Source organism: Megalobrama amblycephala, linkage group LG21 (genome assembly GCF_018812025.1).
Source record: "Megalobrama amblycephala isolate DHTTF-2021 linkage group LG21, ASM1881202v1, whole genome shotgun sequence".
Classification (NCBI taxonomy): Eukaryota; Metazoa; Chordata; class Actinopteri; order Cypriniformes; family Xenocyprididae; genus Megalobrama; species Megalobrama amblycephala.
The window spans coordinates 13,630,865-13,653,940 of NC_063064.1; the positions used below are offsets into that span (position 1 = coordinate 13,630,865).

Consider the following 23,076-nt stretch of genomic DNA (forward strand, 5'->3'; position numbering starts at 1 on the left):
CAGAACAAACCGGCCGGACAGTTACCTCACCTGAGCCAAACCTACCAAGACATTTAACTATAAACACTTTTGGCAACAATCGAGAGATTCACTCCCGCACATTCCCGGAGCTGAAAAGACAGCAAGTGTTTATCCAGACACTTGCTAAGAATATGACTGGATTTTAGGAGCATTTTTACTGTAAAACTAAAAATCTCAGAAAAAGATCAGCCAGGTAAGTTTTCAGTATTGGGTTGAAATCTGAAATGATACATTATGTTCCTCTGTGATGCAATTATCCTGAAGCATCTGTTTTCTTAATGGCATTAAAACAAGAACAGACAAAACAATGCCAGGAACAGTAAGGCTGCGCAGCATCAAGAGGTTTGGACAGGAAAATGATGGTTACGAATTTTCAGATGAAGGTAAACGCTTTAAAAGTTAAAACTGTTCTCAAATTTATAACACAATCCATTCAGACATGAATAAACATATTGATTCTGTTACAGAGACAAATGGTGATTACATGTAAGTTTTGCTTTTTTTAATGCATCCATATTACATTTATTTAAAATAAAGCATCATTCCTTCTTTTTAATGTTTCTAAACTAAACTTGTGTTAATACAGGACAATGGGAAAGGATAAAAAGTAGGTTATCTTCTTTTTCTCCTTTTACTTAATAATGGAAGCTTGTTTTCTCATATTTATTTTGAACACCACAAACTATTTCATTCACAGGTCCAAAAATAGCAAGAAAGAAGAATCGGCTATCCGCGTTGGCTTCTTTCAGCTGGTAATACTTCTGAGATATAGCCTATTATTACAATGAGAGGAATTTTGATGTTAGGGGTAATATGTTTTGTGATGATCATGTTTGGGTCAAAAAATGTAATATGTTACATGGATGGACATCTGTTGCATAATTTACAGTTTATAATGTGACATATTAAACTGTAAGGCCAACAGTATTTTAAAATCAAGATTTTGTGGTTTGAAAAGTTAATCCATCAGATACAATTTAGTTCAATTAGCTGTTCTGTTCTGTTATGCAGTAGGCTCGTTTTAGTCCATTCTGTGCTAAATACAAGAACAAAAGTGTTTACACTACTACTACATATTACATAATGTGATTATAATGGGATTTTGGCAATATTGCGATTAAATTTGATCTCATGTAAACAAAATACTGAGATCAAGCTTTGATTAAAGGTGCTAAAGAGGATGTTTTGTTTTAAACATTTTTGCAATATTACTTGAAACTGTCTTTACTAACTGATAAAAGACTATTTATTAGGTGCACTGAAAGGAATAATATTAATATACATCATCTGTGCACGAGGTAGGGCCTTAAAAACATCAACGATGATCGCGTAAACGATTGGCCCTCTGGCTTGTCAATCCCTGCTATGACGGTCCTTGTGCGAGACGTGCGGGGTTGCGCGCTCCAGTAACTTTCCACACTCCACAGGCGCCGAATGCAATGTTTTTGTCAGGAGACAGGAGTAACAACTGCAGATTACGAGTTACCTGCGGTGAGTCCGACATAATGAATCCATTAACACGACACAGCGAATGCCAGTGGTAAACACCAATACTCGTGCACGAGTTTTGGGAGGCGTTCCCTTGAAATGTGAAGGAGGGGGGTTGTTCTTACGCACGCGCTCATTTCAAAAACTCACTTTGGTTTCTCAGTCGACGAAAAGATCCTCTTTAGCACCTTTAAGCTCATAATGGTAGTAACCATAATGGCAGTAAGTGGTGGACTACAATTTTTAGCTCAATAAACAGGCATGGAAACACATAGCATTAAAGGGTTAGTTCACCCAAAAATGAAAATTCTGTCATTAATTATTCACCCTCATGTTGTTCCACACCCGTAAGACCTTCGTTCATCTTTAGAACACAAATTATGATATTTTTGATGAAATCCGAGAGTTGTATAACTACTCCGTAGACAGCAATTTTACCACCACTTTCAAGGTCCAGAAAGGTACTAAAGACATCGTTAAAATAGTCATAATATTATGAAGCGACGAGAATACTTTTTGTCGACTTTATTCACTAATTTCTTCTCTTCTGTGTCATTCTCTGTTTACATTCCGCACTTCCAGGTTCTACGTCAGAACGTCAACCTAGTATTGGCCGCCTCCTGCGCCAGCATCTCACGCATGCATTGTGCTGCTCACGTGAACAGTGTCAGCCAATACTGAGTCGCCGTTCTGACGTAGAACCTGGAAGTGCTGGAAATAAACAGCGTAGGAGAATGACACAGAAGAGAAGAAATTGTTGAATAAAGTCATTATTTTTGTTTTGTTTTTGCCCACAAAAAGTATTCTCATCGCTTCATAAAATTAAGGTTGAACCACGGCAGTCACATGGACTATATTAACAATGTCTTTAGTACCTTTCTAGACCTTGAAAGTGGATAAATTGCTGTCTATGGGGTATAAAAAAAACACTCTCGGATTTAATTTGTGTTCTACAGAGCCCCGCACATGACACGCAAGAAAAAAAATTAAATCGTGCGCACGATTGAGCCTACTATTTTTTTCCTGCTTGTCATGTCCGGGGCTCCGTAGTGTTCCGAAGATGAACGAAGGTCTTATGGATGTGGAACACATGAAAGTGAGTAATTAATGACTCACCCTTTAATAGGCCTACCACCCTGAGCAAAGTGCGTATGCGCTCGGACGTACACCGTGACTGATGCCGTGTGTTATTCTCACAACTTTATGAATGAAGCCCGTGACATTACTCTCAAGTTTCCCCTCTACTCAGAATCGCTAAATTCTGTCAACACAACGCGCTGCGCATTGTGCGCTATCTCCACTTCCTTCTTCATCCAGAGAAGGTGCAAAGAACTCGACGGCAGCGTAGACAAACACCAGTTACAGCAGCATTGCGCCAACGGCCATACTCATAAATGTGTTTTGCATTTGATTAAAGTAGGTTAAAGGGTTAGTTCACCCAAAAATTTAAATTCTGTAATTTATTACTCACCCTCATGCCGTTCCACACCCGTAAGACCTTCGTAAATCTTCGGAACACAAATTAAGATATTTTAGTTGAAATCCGATGGCTCTGTGACTGTAAGGCCTGCATAGGGAGCAATGACATTTCCTCTCTCAAGATCCATAAAGGTACTAAAAACACATCTAAATCAGTTCATGTGAATACAGTGGTTCAATATTAATATTATAAAGTGACGAGAATATTTTTGGTGCGCCAAAAAAAACTAAATAAGAACTTATATAGTGATGGCCGAATTCAAAACACTGCTTCAGGAAGCATCGGAGCATTATGAATCAGTGTGTCGAATCAGCTGTTCGGAGCACCAAAGTCACATGATTTCAGCAGTTTGGCTGTTTCACACGCGATCCGAATCATGATTCGACACGCTGATTCATTATGCTCCGAAGCTTCCTGAATTGAAAATCGGCCATCACTAAATAAGTCGTTTTTTTTTTTTTTGCCGCACCAAAAATTTTCTTGTCGCTTTATAATATTAATATTGAACCACTGTACTCACATGGAATGATTTTCATGTACCTTTATGGATCTTGAGAGAGGAAATGTCATTGCTTCCTATGCAGGCCTCACGGAGCCATCGGATTTCAACTAAAATATCTTAATTTGTGTTCTGAAGATTAACGAAGGGTGTGGAACGGCTTGAAGGTAAGTGATAAATGACAAAATTTTCATTTTTGGGTGAACTAACCCTTTAAAACAGTGACCAGTAACGTACCTACTATATATATGACTTCATCATTTGTGCTGTGGGGTATGCGAATAATGGCGGTAAAAAATAACCACACTTCTTAACATAATCAGAAAAATGAAAATTGCATGTATATACGGGAGTGAAGAAGTTGTAAACATCGATTATTGGAAATAATCGCATTATTGGTGCACATGTAAACGTATAGGCAATTGATTTTCCTTGCAGTTTCGCTATGCCAGCTGTCGGGAGATCTGCATGATGATTATTGGGAGCTTGTGTGCGATTGTTCACGGTTCAGCGCAGCCGCTGATGCTGCTCGTGTTTGGGATGCTGACGGACACCTTCATAGAGTATGACATCGAGCTCAATGAGCTTAGTGACCCGGAGAAAGCATGTGTGAACAACACTATACAGTGGAGAAACCTGACACAAGAAGAAAACCTGGCACTGAACATGACCAGATCATGCGGGTGAGAATAAAGCAGGGGTTTTCACATAGTTATTTTTTTCCCTTGTGAGGGATTCACTTTCTAAAATGGAAATTCAGCTATTTATTTTAATGTGGGATATAAAGACTCATTTATATTGTGCAATTTATATTATTACATTGGTCATTTTATTAAAGCCAAAATAAATCATTTAAATTCAATATTAGATATGAAATATGAAATTCTGCTCAATATTAGAAAAACACATTTAATCCAATTCGAATGTATTTGTCTAGCATTTTTAAGTATTTTATTGTTTAATAAGCAATACAATTTTTTTTTTTAAAATATGCATAATTAATTTTTACTTTCTACTGTTAAAATACATTTCCTAATTTTTTTTCTCAATTTTTCAAAAATGTATTTAATGATGTTATGTTCTTCTGCTTCAGGCTATTGGACATTGAATATGAAATGACCAATTTCGCCTACTATTATGTAGGCATTGGAGCAGGGGTCTTCATTCTTGGATATCTCCAAGTGAGACTTTTAAACAAATTATTGCTGGTTCTTTCTTGTTTTGTAAATGTGAAATACAAAATTTGCAAAAAAAACCAAAAAAAAAACCCTTTAATAAAGTGCATAATTTTGCTTGACCTTAGTATAGTATGACCTAGAATAGTATCATTTAAAGGGGTTTCTCTCTGTTTTCGTATTTCTCAGATCTCTCTGTGGATCACTGCAGCAGCACGACAGATTCAGATTATCAGGAGGATGTATTTCAGGAAGGTCATGAGGATGGAGATTGGTTGGTTTGACTGCACCTCTGTGGGAGAGCTCAACACACGCATGTCTGAGTAAGACACATTCATACACTTTCCAGAGCACAAATGCTAAATAAACAAGAGTTATCTAATATTGTTTGTGTGTGTCATCTCATGTGTGCGTCCATGTGATCCTAGTGACATCAACAAGATAAACGATGCCATTGCTGATCAGGTGGGGATCTTCATCCAGCGCTTCACCACATTTGTGGTGGGCTTCCTCATGGGTTTTGCAAGGGGCTGGAAACTAACGCTGGTCATCATCTCAGTGTCTCCTCTGATTGGGATCGGAGCAGGTCTCATGGCTCTGGTGAGAAAAGAAAATTCATCAGGACTTTTTTTTTTTTTTCACACTTAAGATCACACATTATAAACACAACAGTTAAAGGATTAGTTTACTCAAAAATGAAAGTTCTGTCTTGATACTCCCCCATGTCGTTCCAAACCCACAAGACTTTCAATCATCTTCAAAAAGCAAATGAAGATCTTTTTGATGAAATCTGAGAGATTTTTGTCCCTCGATAGACGGCAATGCAACTGACTATTTGATGCTTCCAAAAGTTCATAAAGAGATTGTAAAACTAATCCATACTCAATCGCTTTATATGATGATTTCAATTAGGCTATTATTCGCATATAAACATTGATCAGCGAACATAAACAGAAGCTCAACCAACCTTGACGCACAAGAACAAACCTCTTGCCAAAGCTCAAACATGCTAACACATGAGAATGAACCTTAGTGGTTCTCGCACATGTCAAGCGAACATGCTTGAGCTTCCGTTTACCACAACTGATGTGTGAGTTGATGAATGTTTATATGAGAATAAAAGCCTATTTCAATCTGTTCATCATATAAAGCAATTGTGCATTTGGACTAAACAACTCAGTTCACATGGATTAGTTTTATGATCTCTAATGAACTTTTTGAAGCATAAGTCTCAGTTGCGTAGCTGTCTATGGAAGGACAGAAAGCTCTCAGATTTCATCAAAAAGATCTTCATTTGTGTTCCAAAATGAACGAAAGTCTTACGGGTTTGGAACGACATGAGGGTGAGAAATTAATGTCAGAATTTTTATTTTTGGGTGAACTAAGGCCTGTTCACACCAAGAACGATAACAAAAAAGATAATGAAAACTATATGCAGGGGCAACTGCAGGATTTTCATTCATGGTATGCAAAAAAACAAAACAAAACAAAACAACCGCTACTTCTTTACAAACAGCTATTTGTTTACATTTAGCTACCTAAAACTTTGTATCACTGTAAACTGGGCAAAGAGGATTTCAATGAATAGATTTATAACTCATCAGCTCTTTTAACCAAAGACTGGTTGTTTAAACCTGCAGATTGACAGATGCATTCCATTGCTGCTTTTGAATAGTTTTTCATTATCAACATGCCCTAGACTGTCATCTTTGACCATTGTGCCACGTTTTTTAGACCCATGTTTTTCATTACACTACACTGCATTGAATCTCATGTTTTTAAAAGCAAAAAAAGCATTCTGTGTGAACTGCGTTCATTCAGCTCATTGCATTTCATTCTTTGTGAAACTTGAAATAAAAACAATAAATCTATCTCAGCCAGCGCAGACTTCTGCCACCTACTGGCTTTAAATCCCCAACATTAAAGTCGTCATGAAACGGAAAGGATGACGCCGAAACCCGGAAGAATAATTCACCCCGGTTCCCTCGAGATTTTCCTACAGTTTTTTATAATGGGGTTTTTCCAATTGATGAATAAAATACACATAACTAATAAATAAACATAAGTTGATGTGATTTCAGCATTATACTCTACAACAATTACACACACCCATATCAAAAATGCGAATATTGAATATTTAATTTTTCCAATAGGGATTTTAAATTAGTCCTTGTTAAAGAGTTATAAGCCATGAACCGAGGTGACTCACAACACTACAACACTACAAACTTAATAATCAAATTAAAAATGATGGAGAAATATAAAACTACTCATTTACAAATTTTGATTATGTCTATAAAAACAATATATTTTAAGTTTATTGCAAAATATTCATATATATATATATATATATATATATATATATATATATATATATATATAGAAGTTTCGTCTGCTCACCAAGGCTACATTTATTTAATTAAAAATACAGTAAAAAACAGTAATATTGTGAAATATTATTACAATTTAAAAGAACTGTGTACTATTTAAATATATTTGACAAAGTAATTTATTCCTGTGATGCAAAGCTGAATTTTCAGCATCATTACTCCAGTCTTCAGTGTCACATGATGCTGAACATTCAGCTTTGCCATCACAGGAATAAATTACTTTGTGAAATATATTCAAATAGAAAACAGTTATTTTAAAATGTAATAATATTTCACAATATTACTGTTTTTTACTGTATTTTTAATTAAATAAATGTAGCCTTGGTGAGCAGACGAAACTTCTTTTAAAAACATTAAAAATCTTAGTGGTTCCAAACTTTTGGACTGTACTGTATATATATGTATATATATGAATACAGCATCATGGGTAATGTAGTTTTTCACTATTTACACTTTTAAACATGATTATTTTAAAAATAAGCTGAAATAATACGGCCTGACAGTTTCAGCAGAAGCAAATATCATGGATTAACATCCTCGTAGCTCACAGTAGGGCTGTCTTCACTTAAAATCAATCCCGCCCTCACGCCAGTAAATGCATCCTCGGAGAAGAGAGCTCGTTGTGTGGGAGGCAAAGTTATTTTAATTAAAGATTATGAGGGCACGTGAATTTAAAAAAACTTGATGTTCATGGATACATTATTTATAATTATATATGAACACTGCAATACTCCAACAAAATTAAGAATAGTCAATTTTGATTTCATGGTGACTTTAATCTAGTCTGTTAGGAGCAAAAACAGACAAATGGTATATCTTGGAACTCCACTCATCCAGTCACATTCAAGGATTGTAACAAACTGTTGTATAAAGTTAATTACAATATATTACATTTGTTTTGATTGCTTGTGCTTGTCTAGTTTGTGGCAAAACTGACGGGAATGGAGCTGCAGGCATACGCTAAAGCAGGTGCTGTGGCAGATGAGGTTTTGTCTTCTGTACGTACTGTGGCAGCATTTGGTGGCGAGAAAAAAGAGGTGGACAGGTAACTCTCCATCATCTTTACACATAATGACTCCAACACACTGTAATCAGAAATGTGTTGATCTGATGCCATAATTTAACACTCATTACACATTGTATTTTCTGCAGGTATGACCGTAATCTGGTCTCTGCCCAGCGATGGGGCATCAGGAAAGGTCTGATCATGGGGTTTTTCACAGGGTACATGTGGTTCATCATCTTCCTGTGTTACGCATTAGCGTTCTGGTATGGATCCAGCTTAGTAGTGGACACACAAGAGTACAGTCCAGGGACATTACTACAGGTACACACACATGATCTCATACTAGCACATCAAGGTTCATTTTGTTATTGAACACATTACAGATGTGGCAGAAAAGGCAGAATGGAGATATTGTTTGGATATCACATGTTTTGTTTTGCAGGTATTTTTTGGAGTGCTTATTGCTGCGTTGAATTTGGGCCAGGCGTCTCCTTGTCTGGAGGCTTTTGCTGCAGGAAGAGGGGCCGCCACTATTATCTTTGAGACCATAGAGCGTGTAAGAACCCCATGGCAACAGACATCACAAAAATCACATGAAAAGACTAATATCGGTCTCAAATCTAGTGTTATTGTTAACTAAAAAAAAACTTTTACACTATTACAAATTTTTGATTGATTGAAATAAAATAAAATATAAATGAATTTTTTTATTTAAACTTAAAATGAATCTTAAAATGAAAATTAGAACTAATTTGCTAATTGAAATTAAATAAGTTGAAGTACCAAAATTGCTAAAACTAAAATAAATATAAATTGAAGATGAATAAAAATATAAAAAATACAAAAACAGATCGAAATAATGAAAACTTGAGATTCAACATCTAAATAAAACTTATGCATTTTTGAGTAAAGTGATGTAAAATGAATAAGAAATTTGTTTTTTAATATTATTTTTAATTAAAACAATTATTTATTAATTTTTTGAAAATTTGAACCCACTCTTACTGTTATGCTGGTAATATTTGGTTAATGAAATTTAATTTAATAATTTTAGTAATTTAAAAAATCATACTTTGGACCATCTGCATACAGAAAGATAAAAATACAAACATCAGGCAAATGTCAGTCCCATGAGTACCGAAAATATGATTTTACATAGATGGCAAATGAGTGTTAAAGTCCTCCTGTGCTGGATTTTAGTAAGTCTAGAAAAAATGCACAGAATGAAAAAGCCCAGCAAGCTCAATGCAGAAGCAAGAAAACAGCTGTATTATTGCATGTCTGACATCTATCAGAGTCTGACACCTTCCAGAGTGATGGAGTGACAGGAATATTGTCTTATTTTCAGGAACCACAGATCGATTGTCTCTCTGAGGCTGGATATAAGTTAGACAAAGTGAAAGGAGATCTGGAGTATCATAATGTAACTTTTCATTACCCATCTCGACCTGAAGTGAAGGTAAAGTTGAAATTCACACCAGTACAGTCACTGCTTCTCTTCAACCATCTGGTCCAGATGGCTGTGTTCCTACTTTAGATGAACTCTACTCACCTCCTTCCCACAGATCCTCGATCAGCTTAATCTGCAGGTTAAGTCAGGAGAGACAACAGCATTTGTGGGTCCCAGTGGTGCTGGGAAGAGCACCGCGATTCAGCTCATTCAACGATTCTATGACCCCAAAGAAGGGATGGTAAAGGATCATCACTTATACATGCTGCAATATTTTTGGTGAACGTCGTTCAGAAATCCTTGTAAATTTTCTTTCACTTCAGGTTACATTGGATGGTCATGACATCAGGGGTCTGAACATCCAGTGGCTGCGTTCTCTGATTGGAATTGTGGAGCAGGAGCCGGTTCTATTTGCGACCACCATTGCTGAGAACATTCGATATGGGCGTCCTGGAGTCTCGAATGATGACATCATCTCAGCAGCTAAAGAGGCCAATGCCTACAACTTCATCATGGATTTACCACAGGCAGGAGACCATCTATCACCAACAAATATGTCCAACATACATAGACATCATCATGATCATCATCAATTAACGTCCATCTTAGTCTCTCTATATTATATTATTAGCCATTCATCTATTCTCCATAAAGCTCTTCACGAGAAGGCTAGAGCCTATCCCAGCTACATATTATATTATATATTATATTATATTATATTATATTATATTATATTATATTAATCTTTTTGTTTCAAATATTTCAAAATCCTGAATGTTTCTGTTTATTGTTTTGGTTTAAATTAGATTTAAATCCCTCCTTTAAATCCCATTTTATATTACCCTTCTAGAGTTTGGGGTCAGTAAGATTTTTTTTTTTTTTTTTTTTTTAAGAAATTAATACTTTTATTTAGGAAAGATGCATTAAATTGATCAAAAGTGACAAAAAGACATTTATAATGTTACCAAAAAAAATCTTATTTCCAATAAATGCTGTTTTTTTAAAGTTTTTATTCATCAAAGAATCCGTAAAAATTATGTTTTTCACAAATTTTTTAAGCAACTGTTTTTAACATTGATACCAACAAGAAATTATTCTTATTATTATCACCGAATCAGCATATTAGAATGATTTCTGAAGGATCATGTGACACTGAAGACTGGAGTAATGATGCTGAAAATTCAGCTTTGATCACAGGAATAAATTACATTTTAATATATTAATAAAAATATAAAACAGTTATTTTAAATTGCAAAAATGTTTCACAACATTATTGTTTTTTGAGCAAATAAATGCAGTATTGCTTAGCATAAGAGACTTCTTTCAAAAACATGAAAAATCTTACTGACCCCAAACTTCTGAACAGTAGTTCAAAATATATATGTATATAATAAATATATTTCTTAAATTTTTTATCTTATCTTTTTAGAAATTTGACACTTTGGTAGGTGAGGGTGGTGGCCAGATGAGTGGCGGACAGAAACAGAGAATCGCAATAGCCCGGGCACTTGTGAGGAATCCCAGAATCCTCCTGCTGGACATGGCTACATCAGCTCTGGACAATGAGAGTGAGGCTATCGTACAGGAGGCTTTGGACAAGGTTAGCAGCTAAAAAGTAATTCAAATATATTACATCGAAATAACTGAAGAGTTTAACAACCATCAATCCTCCGTTGAAGGTACGATTGGGTCGCACCACCATCTCCATCGCTCACCGTTTATCCACAATAAAGAATGCAGATGTGATCGTGGGATTCGAGCATGGCCGTGCCGTGGAACGAGGAAAACATGACGAGCTGCTGGATAGAAAGGGTGTCTACTTCACCTTGGTCACTCTTCAGAGCCAGGGAGACAAAGCCCTCAATCAAAAAGCCCAACAGGGTAACACACACACTCTCTCTCCTACTGTTTGTACTCTGTATTAAGATCCTTTCACATGACTCGTGTCAATGTTCTCCGATGCATTGAACTCTGTGGAGCTGAGCACCCTGTATTGTGACATGGTACTCAAAGTTCAAATAATTTCAACCCCATTGCCGCCGTCCTGAAGAACAGTCAATTTTTACTTGACTTGTTGTCAGTGTCTCATAATTTTGTCTCTCAAATCTTTTGGAGTAAAATAATCTTTTAATACACTCAAAAAAAAAGAACTTTCACTGTTGTTAGTTTCACTCAAACCACCCTTGTTCACATTACTTAAAAAACTCATGTAACTACATGAACGTAATTTAACTGCATTGTTTCTACTAAAATTGAGTATTGTCAGCTTTACTTAGTAAGTGTTTGTTCAGTCAACTTAACATTGTTGTGTGAAACGCACACATTATTGTTGACATAACTAACTGTGCAGTGGATCCGTAGTTCCCAGCATGCTTTGCAAGGGACTGCATTAGGAGAGTAAATTTAGGGATTAAAGTGTTATTTTATGTGTTTTTCAGTAAAGGGAAAGATGTTGTTAGTTTATGTTAGTGTTTAATGTTCAGTTATGTTGGACATTTAGAGTAGTTTCTGTAATGTTTTTGAATTTTGTGGTTACCATCATGCAGAAGAGTGTCGCCTGTGTTTAGGCTGTGCGCACTCATATATGCATGTTTATAGGATGAAATTCCTGCTCTCAATTCTATTGAGTTTGTTCAATTAGTCATTTTTTTTGAGTGCATTTTAGGGTGAGGGGCTGCATTCTGATATGTTGTATCCTTTTTATTTAAATGATTATTCAAAAAATCAACATAACATTATTAAGTAAACTGCACATATAAATATTATGTAACAGTGACGTTCAAATGATTTGTATTTACTCAAAGAAATTTTGTCAGCTTTACTTGAATTCTTTTGTTCATTCAACTAAATAATTTTTTGTGCAAATTACTCAATATTGTTGCGTGGAACCACTTGTAAATCCAACAATTAATTTTGTTTGAGTGTACCTCATAATAGCTTTTTATTCATTTATATGAACCTTTACATCAGTGTTATCTGAATATTATTTATATTACATATATTAATATTTTGAATTATTTTTCATTTTCAGAATTAATCATTTTCAGTTTCATGTTTTAGTAATTTTAGTACTTTTTATTTCAGTTAGCTGACAAGGCAACATTTTTAATTTTCGTTGAATTTTTCGTTAAAAGTTTTTCATCCAGTATTTATATTTTATTTCATTTTAGCTTTATTTCAATTAACAAAAATGATTCGAAGTGAATGTCATTCTAATCTTTCTGTCTCTCACTCTTCTCAGAGATGGAGGTAGCTGAAAGTATTGATCCTGATGCAGAGAGAAAGAGTCTCAGCAGGGCAGGAAGTTATCGTGCTAGCTTGAGGTAAAAATTGTGAAATACTTTATTGCTTAAGCTTTCTATAAAGAATGCTCAAGCTTTGTTCAAACCATAGTTAGTGTTTCATACATGAAGCCTACAATACACTCAACTAATGCTCAGTTGATTAGCTATATTTTCATCCACCTATTCTTATGCTCATTTTAAGAAGGTATTGCATTAAAAAATGCTGGATGAAAATGCTAAGATGTGCATATATTCAAAAAATGTACATAAAAAAATGCATGCACTCAATTAAGGTGGATAATGTTTGTATCCAATAAGAAGACATGCGCATAAACTATGATGGAAACAAATTTACTGAATAAATCACTTGATGTGCAAACACAAAACTCATGTGACTCATGTGACATCCTCAACAGTGGATGTGTTTGGGTAACTGGACTAACCAGCTGACCAATTTCACTGCACAGCATCTTAAAAGCTGATTTGATCATTCTAAAAATGCCAAAATCTGTCATCAAAATGATTTGGTATAGTGACCTCCCAGAAATGTCTTACACGATTGTATTCCCAAACACCAGGCATCTGAACGCAAGTTAACATGACAGCGTTTAATCTGTGTACTCTGAGATTTATGATGTAGAAAAAAAGTTACAGTAGCTTCCCCGATTGCAGCAACTTCCATTGTTATTACAGATATTTTGCACCAATTTCCTAAAAAGTGATGATTTTGTTCTCTTGAACACATGAAATGGAAGCGGTGCTTTATTCGCAAATTTTTAATGCAGTATTCCAATTTTGCGCATAAGTTAAATTCGCAACTTTGGATGGAAATGTAGTTATTATTTTCTATGAATTAAAATGGGGACAATACATTTTTGCATGTCTTTGTTTTTTAATTACTTGGCGGGTTGTCCGATTGCATTTTGTTGAGATCTTTTCTTCAGATGAGTTTTATTGCAGGGTGTTTTATCTCAGCTTTTGTCTTGGCAGAAAAATCAAGTCTTACACTTTTACTATATCTGCAGGGCTTCTATTCGCCAAAGATCTCGATCACAACTGTCGAATGTTGTACCCGAAGCCTCTGTGGCCTTCGCTGGAGAGCTAGGACCTCGCTCATACTCTGAAACCTGCGTTCCTCAGGGGATCAAGGGAAAGGTTAGAGCTCTCCAACACCATGGGTCTGACATATCTCGCAAACATCTTATTTATGTGCATACTGTATGTGAACATAGAGCAGCCTTCCTGATGATGATTCAGAGGTGGTGGAACCAGCTCCAGTGGCTCGTATTCTGAAATATAACGCTCCTGAATGGCCCTACATGCTCTTTGGAAGCTTTCGGAGCAGCTGTGAATGGAGGGGTGAACCCAGTCTACTCTCTCCTCTTCAGCCAGATCCTGGCGGTGAGGTTTCTGCCTTCTGTTCTCCTCTACTGCATGTGTTTTCTGTTAAGCATGGCTTTAATTTAATCTCTCTCTTTTTACCTGTAGACATTCTCGATGCCTGATCCTGTAGAACAACGGAGGGAAATTAATGGCATCTGTCTGTTCTTTGTAGTTGTTGGTTTGGTTTCATTTTGCACACAAATGTTACAGGTTTGTCTTTATATTAAGCCTTTTCATTATAATATATATTGTAAACTATTACAGGTAGACCAAAAATTCTATGCATTATAGCGTTAATGTGATGATAACAAACCTCAAGGGGGCGATAGAGTTATTTTCAAATGCCTGGGCCAGTAAACCAGTGGCTGCGTCCAAAAGCTTACAAATGCCGCCTTCGGAGGATGCATTCCAAGGAAAACAGGGATAGCTGCAGGTTGGAGTAATGGGCGTGCAGGAAGGAAGCGTGCCCAAAGGTGAAACAGAACAGAAACTAAATTCTAACCCAACCCCACACCCTGACAGACAGCTTTCACGACCAATGATAAAGACCTTTCTCCACGCCCCTACCTTTTCGGTACGCCCCAACCTTTCGTCACGTGCATTACTCCAATACCCAAACTTGTTCCAAGGTAGGAAGGCATCGATGCACACCTGAATCCAAAGTTAGCTTCACTTCCTGTCCCCTGAGATACCTTCATCTGATTGATTTTTGAAGGCAGCATAGATGTATCCTTCATTGCCTTTGATATCCCCAAATCTGTCCGTTCCATTCCGTGACAGTGAAGCTAAAAAATAAAGATGGCATCTGAAAGTTGCGGTTGGTGGTCAGTTGGTGTGTAATGTATGTATTTGACCAACTTTTTCCACTTTTGATGTCATTTCTAGCAAGAAATGACTATTGTAGTAATTCAATATTCACTTCCCAGACAGCAACATAGTGTGGCCCAGATCCAACCCACATCTGGTACATGTGGATTACATGTGGACCAGATATGGGCCGTCACTATGTTGCTGTCCGGGTTACTGTACAGGAGCAAATGCTGCCTGCAAAGTCATTGCCTGATAGGGCAGCGAGGCAGCAAGTAGGCTACCCAAGTTTTCGGACGCAGCCAGTGTCATGCACAAGCCTGTCCCTTCACAGAATCCTGTTCTCCTTCCTCAATGCCTGATAAAAACTAAAAAAGTTGCACAAAATCTAGCTGATTATAAGAGCTCTTCTTAATGAGTTAATGCTATGCTTAGCTAATAGGCTAAGCTGTTTAGCATGCTAACTGAAGGCTAACTGAAGACAAAGGGAAAAGGACCATTTTAGCTTCAGTAGTCTAATGTGATATTTGGCTATGTAATTTAACCTTGATTAATAATTACCATATTTTAATGACTAAAGCCGGGTGCACACTGCACGATTTATAATAGTCTTTTACAATTGTTGCTTGTTAGACTGTATGTACATTATCCCCGCTGTAAGCCATGTCACACTGTAGGATGTCATACAGTCTTTAATGACTATACGACAGTCAATACTTGGACAGTCAAAACAGATGCACGGAAGAAGACTCGTCTAGAACAAGTTCAGTGAACTACATTACATGTGGGATTGAAATGGTGGCTAGGAAACCAAAACAATCTAGCATTAATTTTTATCATGGCTTGTCTTGAAAAAAAAAAGACAATTTGGTGTTTTATTGTTGTCACACTAATACTGTCATCAGGTTGTGTGCTCCTATTAGTTTTTGGATTTGATGGTCGTGGTAGGAGAAGCCACACTATAGGACTCTGCCTCAAAACTTCTGACTCTGGCAGAATTTCATTGAAAGTAAAATTTCATTACGATCGTTATTAATTGGCATTAAAAGACCCAAAATTTGTCTCAGATGGCCAAATCGTGTCCAACAACATACAGTGCAGTGTCCGCAGTGTCCAGTTTGTTGCCAAGGCAACATTTCTAAATTCTCGTTTAAGTTTTTTATATATTTCTATTTTTAGTTTTATTTACATTATTTTATTTCTGCTGTATTTTAAATAAAAAAATATTTTGAATAATTATAGCAACACTAAAATATGTGTTATTATTCACATAGTTATAGCTATATTATTCAGGTAGCCATGTGTAAATGCGTCAGCATTTTATTTTGCAAGATTCTCTTCAAACTATTGCTCTGCCATGACAGCTGCTGACCTAAAAGGAAAAAAACTAACTGTAGAAGAAGAATACATTCTACCTAGACAACAACATAGTGTGGCCCAGATCCGGCCCACATCTGGTAGATGTGGATTACACGCGGACCAGATATGGGCCGGATCTGGGCCATCACTATGTTGCTATCAGGGATATAGTATGCTCGCTAATTGCCCTTTTGACAACACTAACAGTGCAACTAATTTTGCATTACTAATTACATTCCGACACATTTAGGAATGAAGTGAGGTGTGAAATTAGCTGCATTTGCTGCGATCACGTATTTGTATAGTGCCTTGGGTCTTCTTTTGCTTTGAAAAAACTAGATAGTATTTATTATAGCTACTTCTTTCTTTGTTTCAGGGCTATGCATTCTCTAAATCTGGGGAACTGCTGACACGTAGACTGAGGCGTCTGGGTTTTCACGCAATGTTGGGGCAGGAGATCGGCTGGTTTGATGACCACAAAAACAGCCCAGGTGCTTTGACCACAAGACTGGCCACTGATGCCTCACAAGTCCAGGGAGTAAGAAAACTTTTGCTGATCCTTTTTTCACTACCTCAATCAAAATAATGCTTAATTACAAAAAAAAAAAAACCCTCTCACTCCAGGCCACAGGTTCTCAGATCGGCATGATTGTGAATTCTCTGACCAACATTGGTGTGGCCATTATCATCTCCTTCTACTTCAGCTGGAAGCTCACTATGGTCATCCTGTGTTTCCTGCCCTTCTTGGCTCTCTCTGGAGGGTTTCAGGCTAAGATGCTAACTGGATTCGCCAAGCAGGACAAAGAGGCCATGGAGGCAGCAGGACGGGTGAGCTCACGCTAGACTGGAGTATAGGTAAAATCACCTACCCATCAGATTTTTAAATGTCTCTGTGTCCATTTCTGAGTGCAGATATCTGGAGAAGCTCTAAATAACATCCGCACCATTGCCGGCCTAGGAAAAGAGCGTAATTTTGTGGAAATGTTCGACGCACAGCTGGAGGCCCCGTACCATGCCGCACTGAAGAAGGCTAATGTTTACGGTGCCTGCTATGGGTTTTCCCAGTGTGTGGTCTTCATGGCAAACTCCGCCTCCTATCGATTCGGTGGATACCTGGTCTATCAAGAGGGGCTACATTTTAGTATGGTTTTCAGGTGAGACAACAATGGCACAAAGTGTATTGTTGGTTTACATAGTGCAGATGGAGTAAATGTTCATAATTTGGCGAGGTTCTATCAATACAGGGTGATTTCAGCTATTGTAACCAGCGGTACAGCTCTCGGCCGAGCGTCCTCCTACACTCCAGACTACGCCAAAGCCAAGATCTCTGCCGCACGATTCTTTGAGCTACTCGACCGCATTCCCAAAATCAGCGTCTACAGCAATGAAGGAGAGAAATGGGTAATTCAATTATCATTACCAATTATTTATGGAGAGTATTATCCAGAAAAAAATTGCACAGGGTCAAAATAGCATTGCTGAGATAAAAAAAAACACAGATAAGTCACATTGTGTATAAGTGGCATTTTATTATTACATTTATAAATAATTAGTACATTCTAATCACCATAAAAATGTACTTTAGTTCCTCTCACTCCACAACAAATTCTTCAAATTTAACAGGACAACATTTAAGTATATAACAAAGATAAATTATAGTGGCATATAAACAACATCTATTATAAAAACTACGCCTAAACAAATTTAAAGCAAAACTGAATTACAGGTATTGTGGAAAATGTGCTATTCGAATAAACTTGATGTACCTTATCTTGCCTAACAAGGTAACTGTGTTGAATGTGAGAGAACTGAAACCCACAAGATAAATGATTTCTGTATGAATGAACAGACCAATCATTATCTAGTAATTTAATTAATAATTGGCTTATTGCATTGAACAATATTTACTATCACTGAGCGAATTAGAAAAACATAATTAATTATTTATGTTATTTTGAGGAAAAATGAACAAGAGGAGGGAAATAAATATTTATATACGCAGATAAATCCGCCGCAAAAACAAAAGAAAAAATACTTTTTCCATGTTCCAATGTACTGTTATGTAGTCCAATGGAATAACTCAGGGAATATTGTAAAAAAAAAAAAATGTGGAAAATCAGTTGATCAGTACGAAACAATACAAAGCCAACATATGTCTTAACTTAAATTTATGGGCGGATATACCTCTGAGTCATTTGAGTGATTGTTTGTATATGTTTGCAGATATTTATTAAACATGCTGAGTTCACATACTTGTTTCTCTGAAAACCATTGCTACAGCCAGTTATTTTACTTTGAAATTTGCGTTCCATGTCGGAATTTCTGTTTTGTTTTGGTCTGTGCAAGACCTCATGTTGCCAATTTACCCAATAGTATTTCGCCATCCCGGGTTACCAGTCGATGAAAACACATGCAGCGAATTGACCCTTCGCCGTGAATTTGATTGACAAGTGATCTAACCAATCATAACGGTGAATTTGCTATCTTTGCGAATCCGCCATTTTGAGTTGGAAGATTAACATCAGTGGACTTGAACTTGAAAAATGGTGTGTACTGACGTCTTTCAGCATTTGAAACAACATTCCTTCTCATGTTCATTCATGTTTATTTGATGCTATTCACGAGCCGCTTGAGCTGAGGCGCTACAGCAATCTGACACGATATATTAAAGAGCCACAAAATGGTTTTTATTGTTCGAATTTCTTAAAAAAAATACACAGTTTGAAAGCTCGAACTTTGTTTAATATCATAAGTAACCTGCTCTGTCTTGTCTGTCGATGTGTTGTCAGTGTCCTCTTTGCTCCGCAACATATTTTTCACTCTGTGTGGCATGACAGCGCCATAGCTTGTCGGACAAAGCAACAGTAACTAAGGGGGGCGGGTCTTTGCGAAGGGTCAATTGAGCTCGCTCCTGTTGCGTGTCTTCAAACTGGCAACCCGCGAAAGCGTCGAGTCTGAGGAGGAGGGGGCGGGGCAAACAACAGCCACTAGCTGCCATTCTTACATAAAGAGCCTTTAATAATTATTGATTCTTACAATGGAATGAATCAATACTGAATTTAATTAAGCTGTAAATGACACCATTTTCTTTAAGAGCTGCTGTGCAGCCAAAATTATATAGCAGTTATCACTGTAAAGCTGCTTTGACACAATCTGCATTGTAAAAAGCGCTATATAAATAAAGGTGACTTGACTTGATTGTGATGATAAAATATTCTGGAAAATACAGTACATTTATCACATCATCTGTTATTAGGACTGAAATGTATTTGTCATATTTAGAATATAGACTCTCGTATATAGAAATGTAGGAGATATAAACAAAATATTTTTAACATTATATTTTAGTCCTGCATTATTTCTTGGCACAGCAATATAAGAACCACCTGCCCTACACAGGCACAATTTGACCGTCACATAACGCTTTCTCTTTTTCTTTCCTTTAGGATAATTTTAAAGGGGATATTGAGTTTATAGACTGCAAGTTCACATACCCGTCCCGGCCAGATATTCAGGTTCTGAATGGTCTGAATGTGAGTGTTAGGCCAGGACAGACTTTGGCTTTTGTGGGCAGCAGCGGCTGTGGCAAGAGCACTAGTGTTCAACTATTGGAGAGGTTCTATGATCCTAACAATGGACGTGTGGTAAGAAAACTCTTAAGGTCTTTCACAATGATCTTTTTACTTTAAATTCTTTTTTGAAACATTGAGTTTGTGATCTAATCATTGTTCTTTATCGATTAGCTCATTGACGGCCGTGAATCTACTAAGGTCAACGTTGCTTTCCTGCGTTCTAAGATTGGGATTGTGTCTCAGGAGCCAATTTTGTTTGACTGCAGTATTGCAGAGAACATCCGCTATGGAGACAATCAACGAGAGCTCAGCATGGATGATGTCATCTCCGCAGCCAAGAAGGCCCAGCTGCATGACTTTGTCATGTCACTTCCTGAGGTGTTAACTGGGAAACCTTCGGATTACAAGAATTTAGAATTAATGCTGTGTTCGCTTCGTGTCGGAATCTACTTTAATTACAAAACGACAGCTCTGAGTTTCCACTCTAAGCTGGTCACATCTTTAGATCAAAAAATGATTCATTTATGAAGTCATTTATTTATAAAGGACATTTAAAAACAACAGAAGTTGACCAAAAGTGCTTTACATAAAAAATAATAATACAAATAAAATAGAAACATTTAAAGTAATACTGAGATAAAAATCCCATTAAAAATCTTGTTTCTTGTGAGTGTGACAAACATATTAATTGATTGTTTATTCCTCCCATGATGCAGAAATACGACACTAATGTTGGTTCCCAAGGTTCCCAGCTTTCCCGGGGTCAAAAGCAACGCATTGCTATAGCCAGAGCGATTCATACGAGATCCCAAAATACTTCTACTGGATGAGGCCACCTCAGCACTGGACACAGAAAGTGAGAAGGTGAGCCAGAAAACAAGAGGGGATTTTCATTGTTTGTTGTTTGTTAGTTGTGTGAGAACTCATACAGTCTATGTTTGTTCGTCTGTGTTTGCCAGACTGTACAGGAGGCTTTGGATAAAGCGAGAGAAGGCAGAACTTGTATCGTCATTGCTCACCGTCTGTCTACTATCCAGAACTCTGACATCATAGCTGTGATGTCTAGGGGATATGTAATTGAGAAGGGCGCACACGACTATCTCATGGGCCTGAAGGGGGCGTACTACAAACTCGTCACAACTGGAGCTCCAATCAGCTAATCTCTCAATCAGCACATAAGAGAACTGGACAGGATTTCATACATCCTTCTAGTGACAGATAGATGAATATAATAATAAATCAGCTGATATTTGGCTGATTAACACACCTTGTTGGCACAGAAATATTTGTACTGAATTAAGTAAATATTGTGTAAAAAATTAATTTCAGTAATACAATTAATATAATTGTATTAGCTTACATCACATATACATGTCAAGAAAAAAACCTTAGTTAATCTAATAACACAAAATTTTGAAAACAAGAACTGTTTGTTGCTGTATGCATTGTAAAATGAATGTATTTATGTACTATCAAATAAAACTTTTATCGATTAAACAAAATAGCAGTCTGAACTGTGAATGTAGTGACTAATCATTCAGGGGTCCATTCTTTGTACCTTGTTTAAAACATCTGATCTGAGATAATGTCACCGTTCAAATTAATGCACGGCTCAGACTAACTGTACATCATGTGTGTTAGACTCCAATCAAATTATTAGGTAATTATTTCCTCACGAATAAATCTCTCAGTGAGTAAAACTGTCTGTGACTACACAACATCATAATATTATTTTTATTATTAATTTTAATAATAAAATAATTTTATTATTATTATTAATAGTTATTATTAATAAGTAATATTTATAATTATTATTAATATTAACACTCGGCCCTGCTCTGCTTCATACTACAGAAACGTCAATAATATCATCCATGAATATAATTTCTGCTGTATTTTAAATAAAAAAATAGAGTCCCATCCCGATTCTTTTCTTCCGGCTGTGAGGTGAAGACGACATCTTCCATGAACCTGCGCTCAATCTCAGCGTCTTCATGCTACGCATTTGTTTTGAATAGGCTACCTCTTGCGGCGAAAAACTACATGGTGTGCCTTTAAAGGGTTAGTTCACCCAAAAATGAAAATTCTGTCATTAATTACTCAGCCTCATGTCGTTTCACACCCATAAGACCTTCGTTCATTTTCGGAACACAAATTAAGATATTTTTGATGAAATCGGATGGCTCAGTGAGGCCTGCATTGCCAGCAAAACAATTAACACTTTCAATGCCCAGAAAGCTACTAAAGACGTATTTAAAACAGTTCATGTGACTACAGTGGTTCAACCTTAATGTTATGAAGTGACGAAGAATACTTTTTGTGCGCCAAAAAACAAAATAGCGACAATTTAACAAAGTTTATTTAACAATATCTAGTGATGGGCGATTTTCAAAACACTGCTTCATTTTCAAAGCTTTGAAGCTTTACAAATCTTTATGTTTAGAATCAGTGGTTCGGAGCGCATATCAAACTGCCAAAGTCACGCCCCCCAGTGGTGAACCATTGAAATTTCAAAACACTTATGACTTAACGAAGCCTTGTTTATTGAAATCATGTGACTTTGGCAGTTTGATACACCCTCCGAACCACTTATTTGAAACAAAAGATTTCGTAAAGCTTTCGAAGCTTTATGAAGCAGTGTTTTGAAATCGCCCATCGCTAGATATTGTTGAATAAAGTCATTATTTTTTTGTATTTTATTCTTTTTTTTTGGTGCACAAAAAGTGTTTTTGCTGCTTCATAACATTAAGGTTGAACCTCTGTAGTCACATGAACTCTTTTAAATATGTCTTTAGTAGCTTTCTAGGCATCTGAAAGTGTTAATTGTCCTACTGGCTATGCAGGCCTCACTGAGCCATCGGATTTTATCAAAAATATCTTCCGAAGATGAACGAAGGTCTTACAGGTGTGGAACGACATGAGGGTAAGTAATTAATGACAGAATTTTTGGGTGAACTAACCCTTTAATTTGATGCTTTGCAATAATGCTATCTTCAAACCATCATGCTAAAACAGTTAGCTATGTTATGGCTGTTTGTGGTGGAGATTGTTGTAAAATTGTGTAAGCTAGCAAAATGGCTAATATCCCTTACAGCACATTTTGTTGTGCTGTTTGCTTAAAGCAGCATAGTATGAGCCAGTGTAGTATCTACATTTTCTTGA

General features: G+C 36.5%; 2 protein-coding genes across 2 annotated transcripts in view; both read left to right on the top strand.

The window, feature by feature from the left end:
* magi1b (membrane associated guanylate kinase, WW and PDZ domain containing 1b) overlaps positions 1-23,076 on the top strand; it is a 1,153,738-nt gene that overhangs the window by 222,071 nt on the left and 908,591 nt on the right.
* On the top strand, positions 31-21,416 carry abcb11b (ATP-binding cassette, sub-family B (MDR/TAP), member 11b). The gene is given in 31 exon segments (XM_048172258.1): positions 31-214; positions 316-404; positions 489-507; positions 608-628; positions 719-773; positions 3,927-4,171; positions 4,582-4,669; positions 4,853-4,986; positions 5,092-5,263; positions 7,974-8,098; positions 8,206-8,380; positions 8,502-8,615; positions 9,408-9,518; positions 9,625-9,750; positions 9,833-10,036; positions 10,939-11,109; positions 11,189-11,390; positions 12,751-12,832; positions 13,819-13,948; positions 14,026-14,124; positions 14,126-14,194; positions 14,282-14,386; positions 16,719-16,880; positions 16,967-17,170; positions 17,255-17,496; positions 17,587-17,743; positions 19,789-19,986; positions 20,086-20,292; positions 20,631-20,711; positions 20,713-20,778; positions 20,874-21,416. Coding segments are annotated over 30 exon segments (4,041 nt in total). The 5' UTR covers positions 31-214; positions 316-328; the 3' UTR covers positions 21,075-21,416.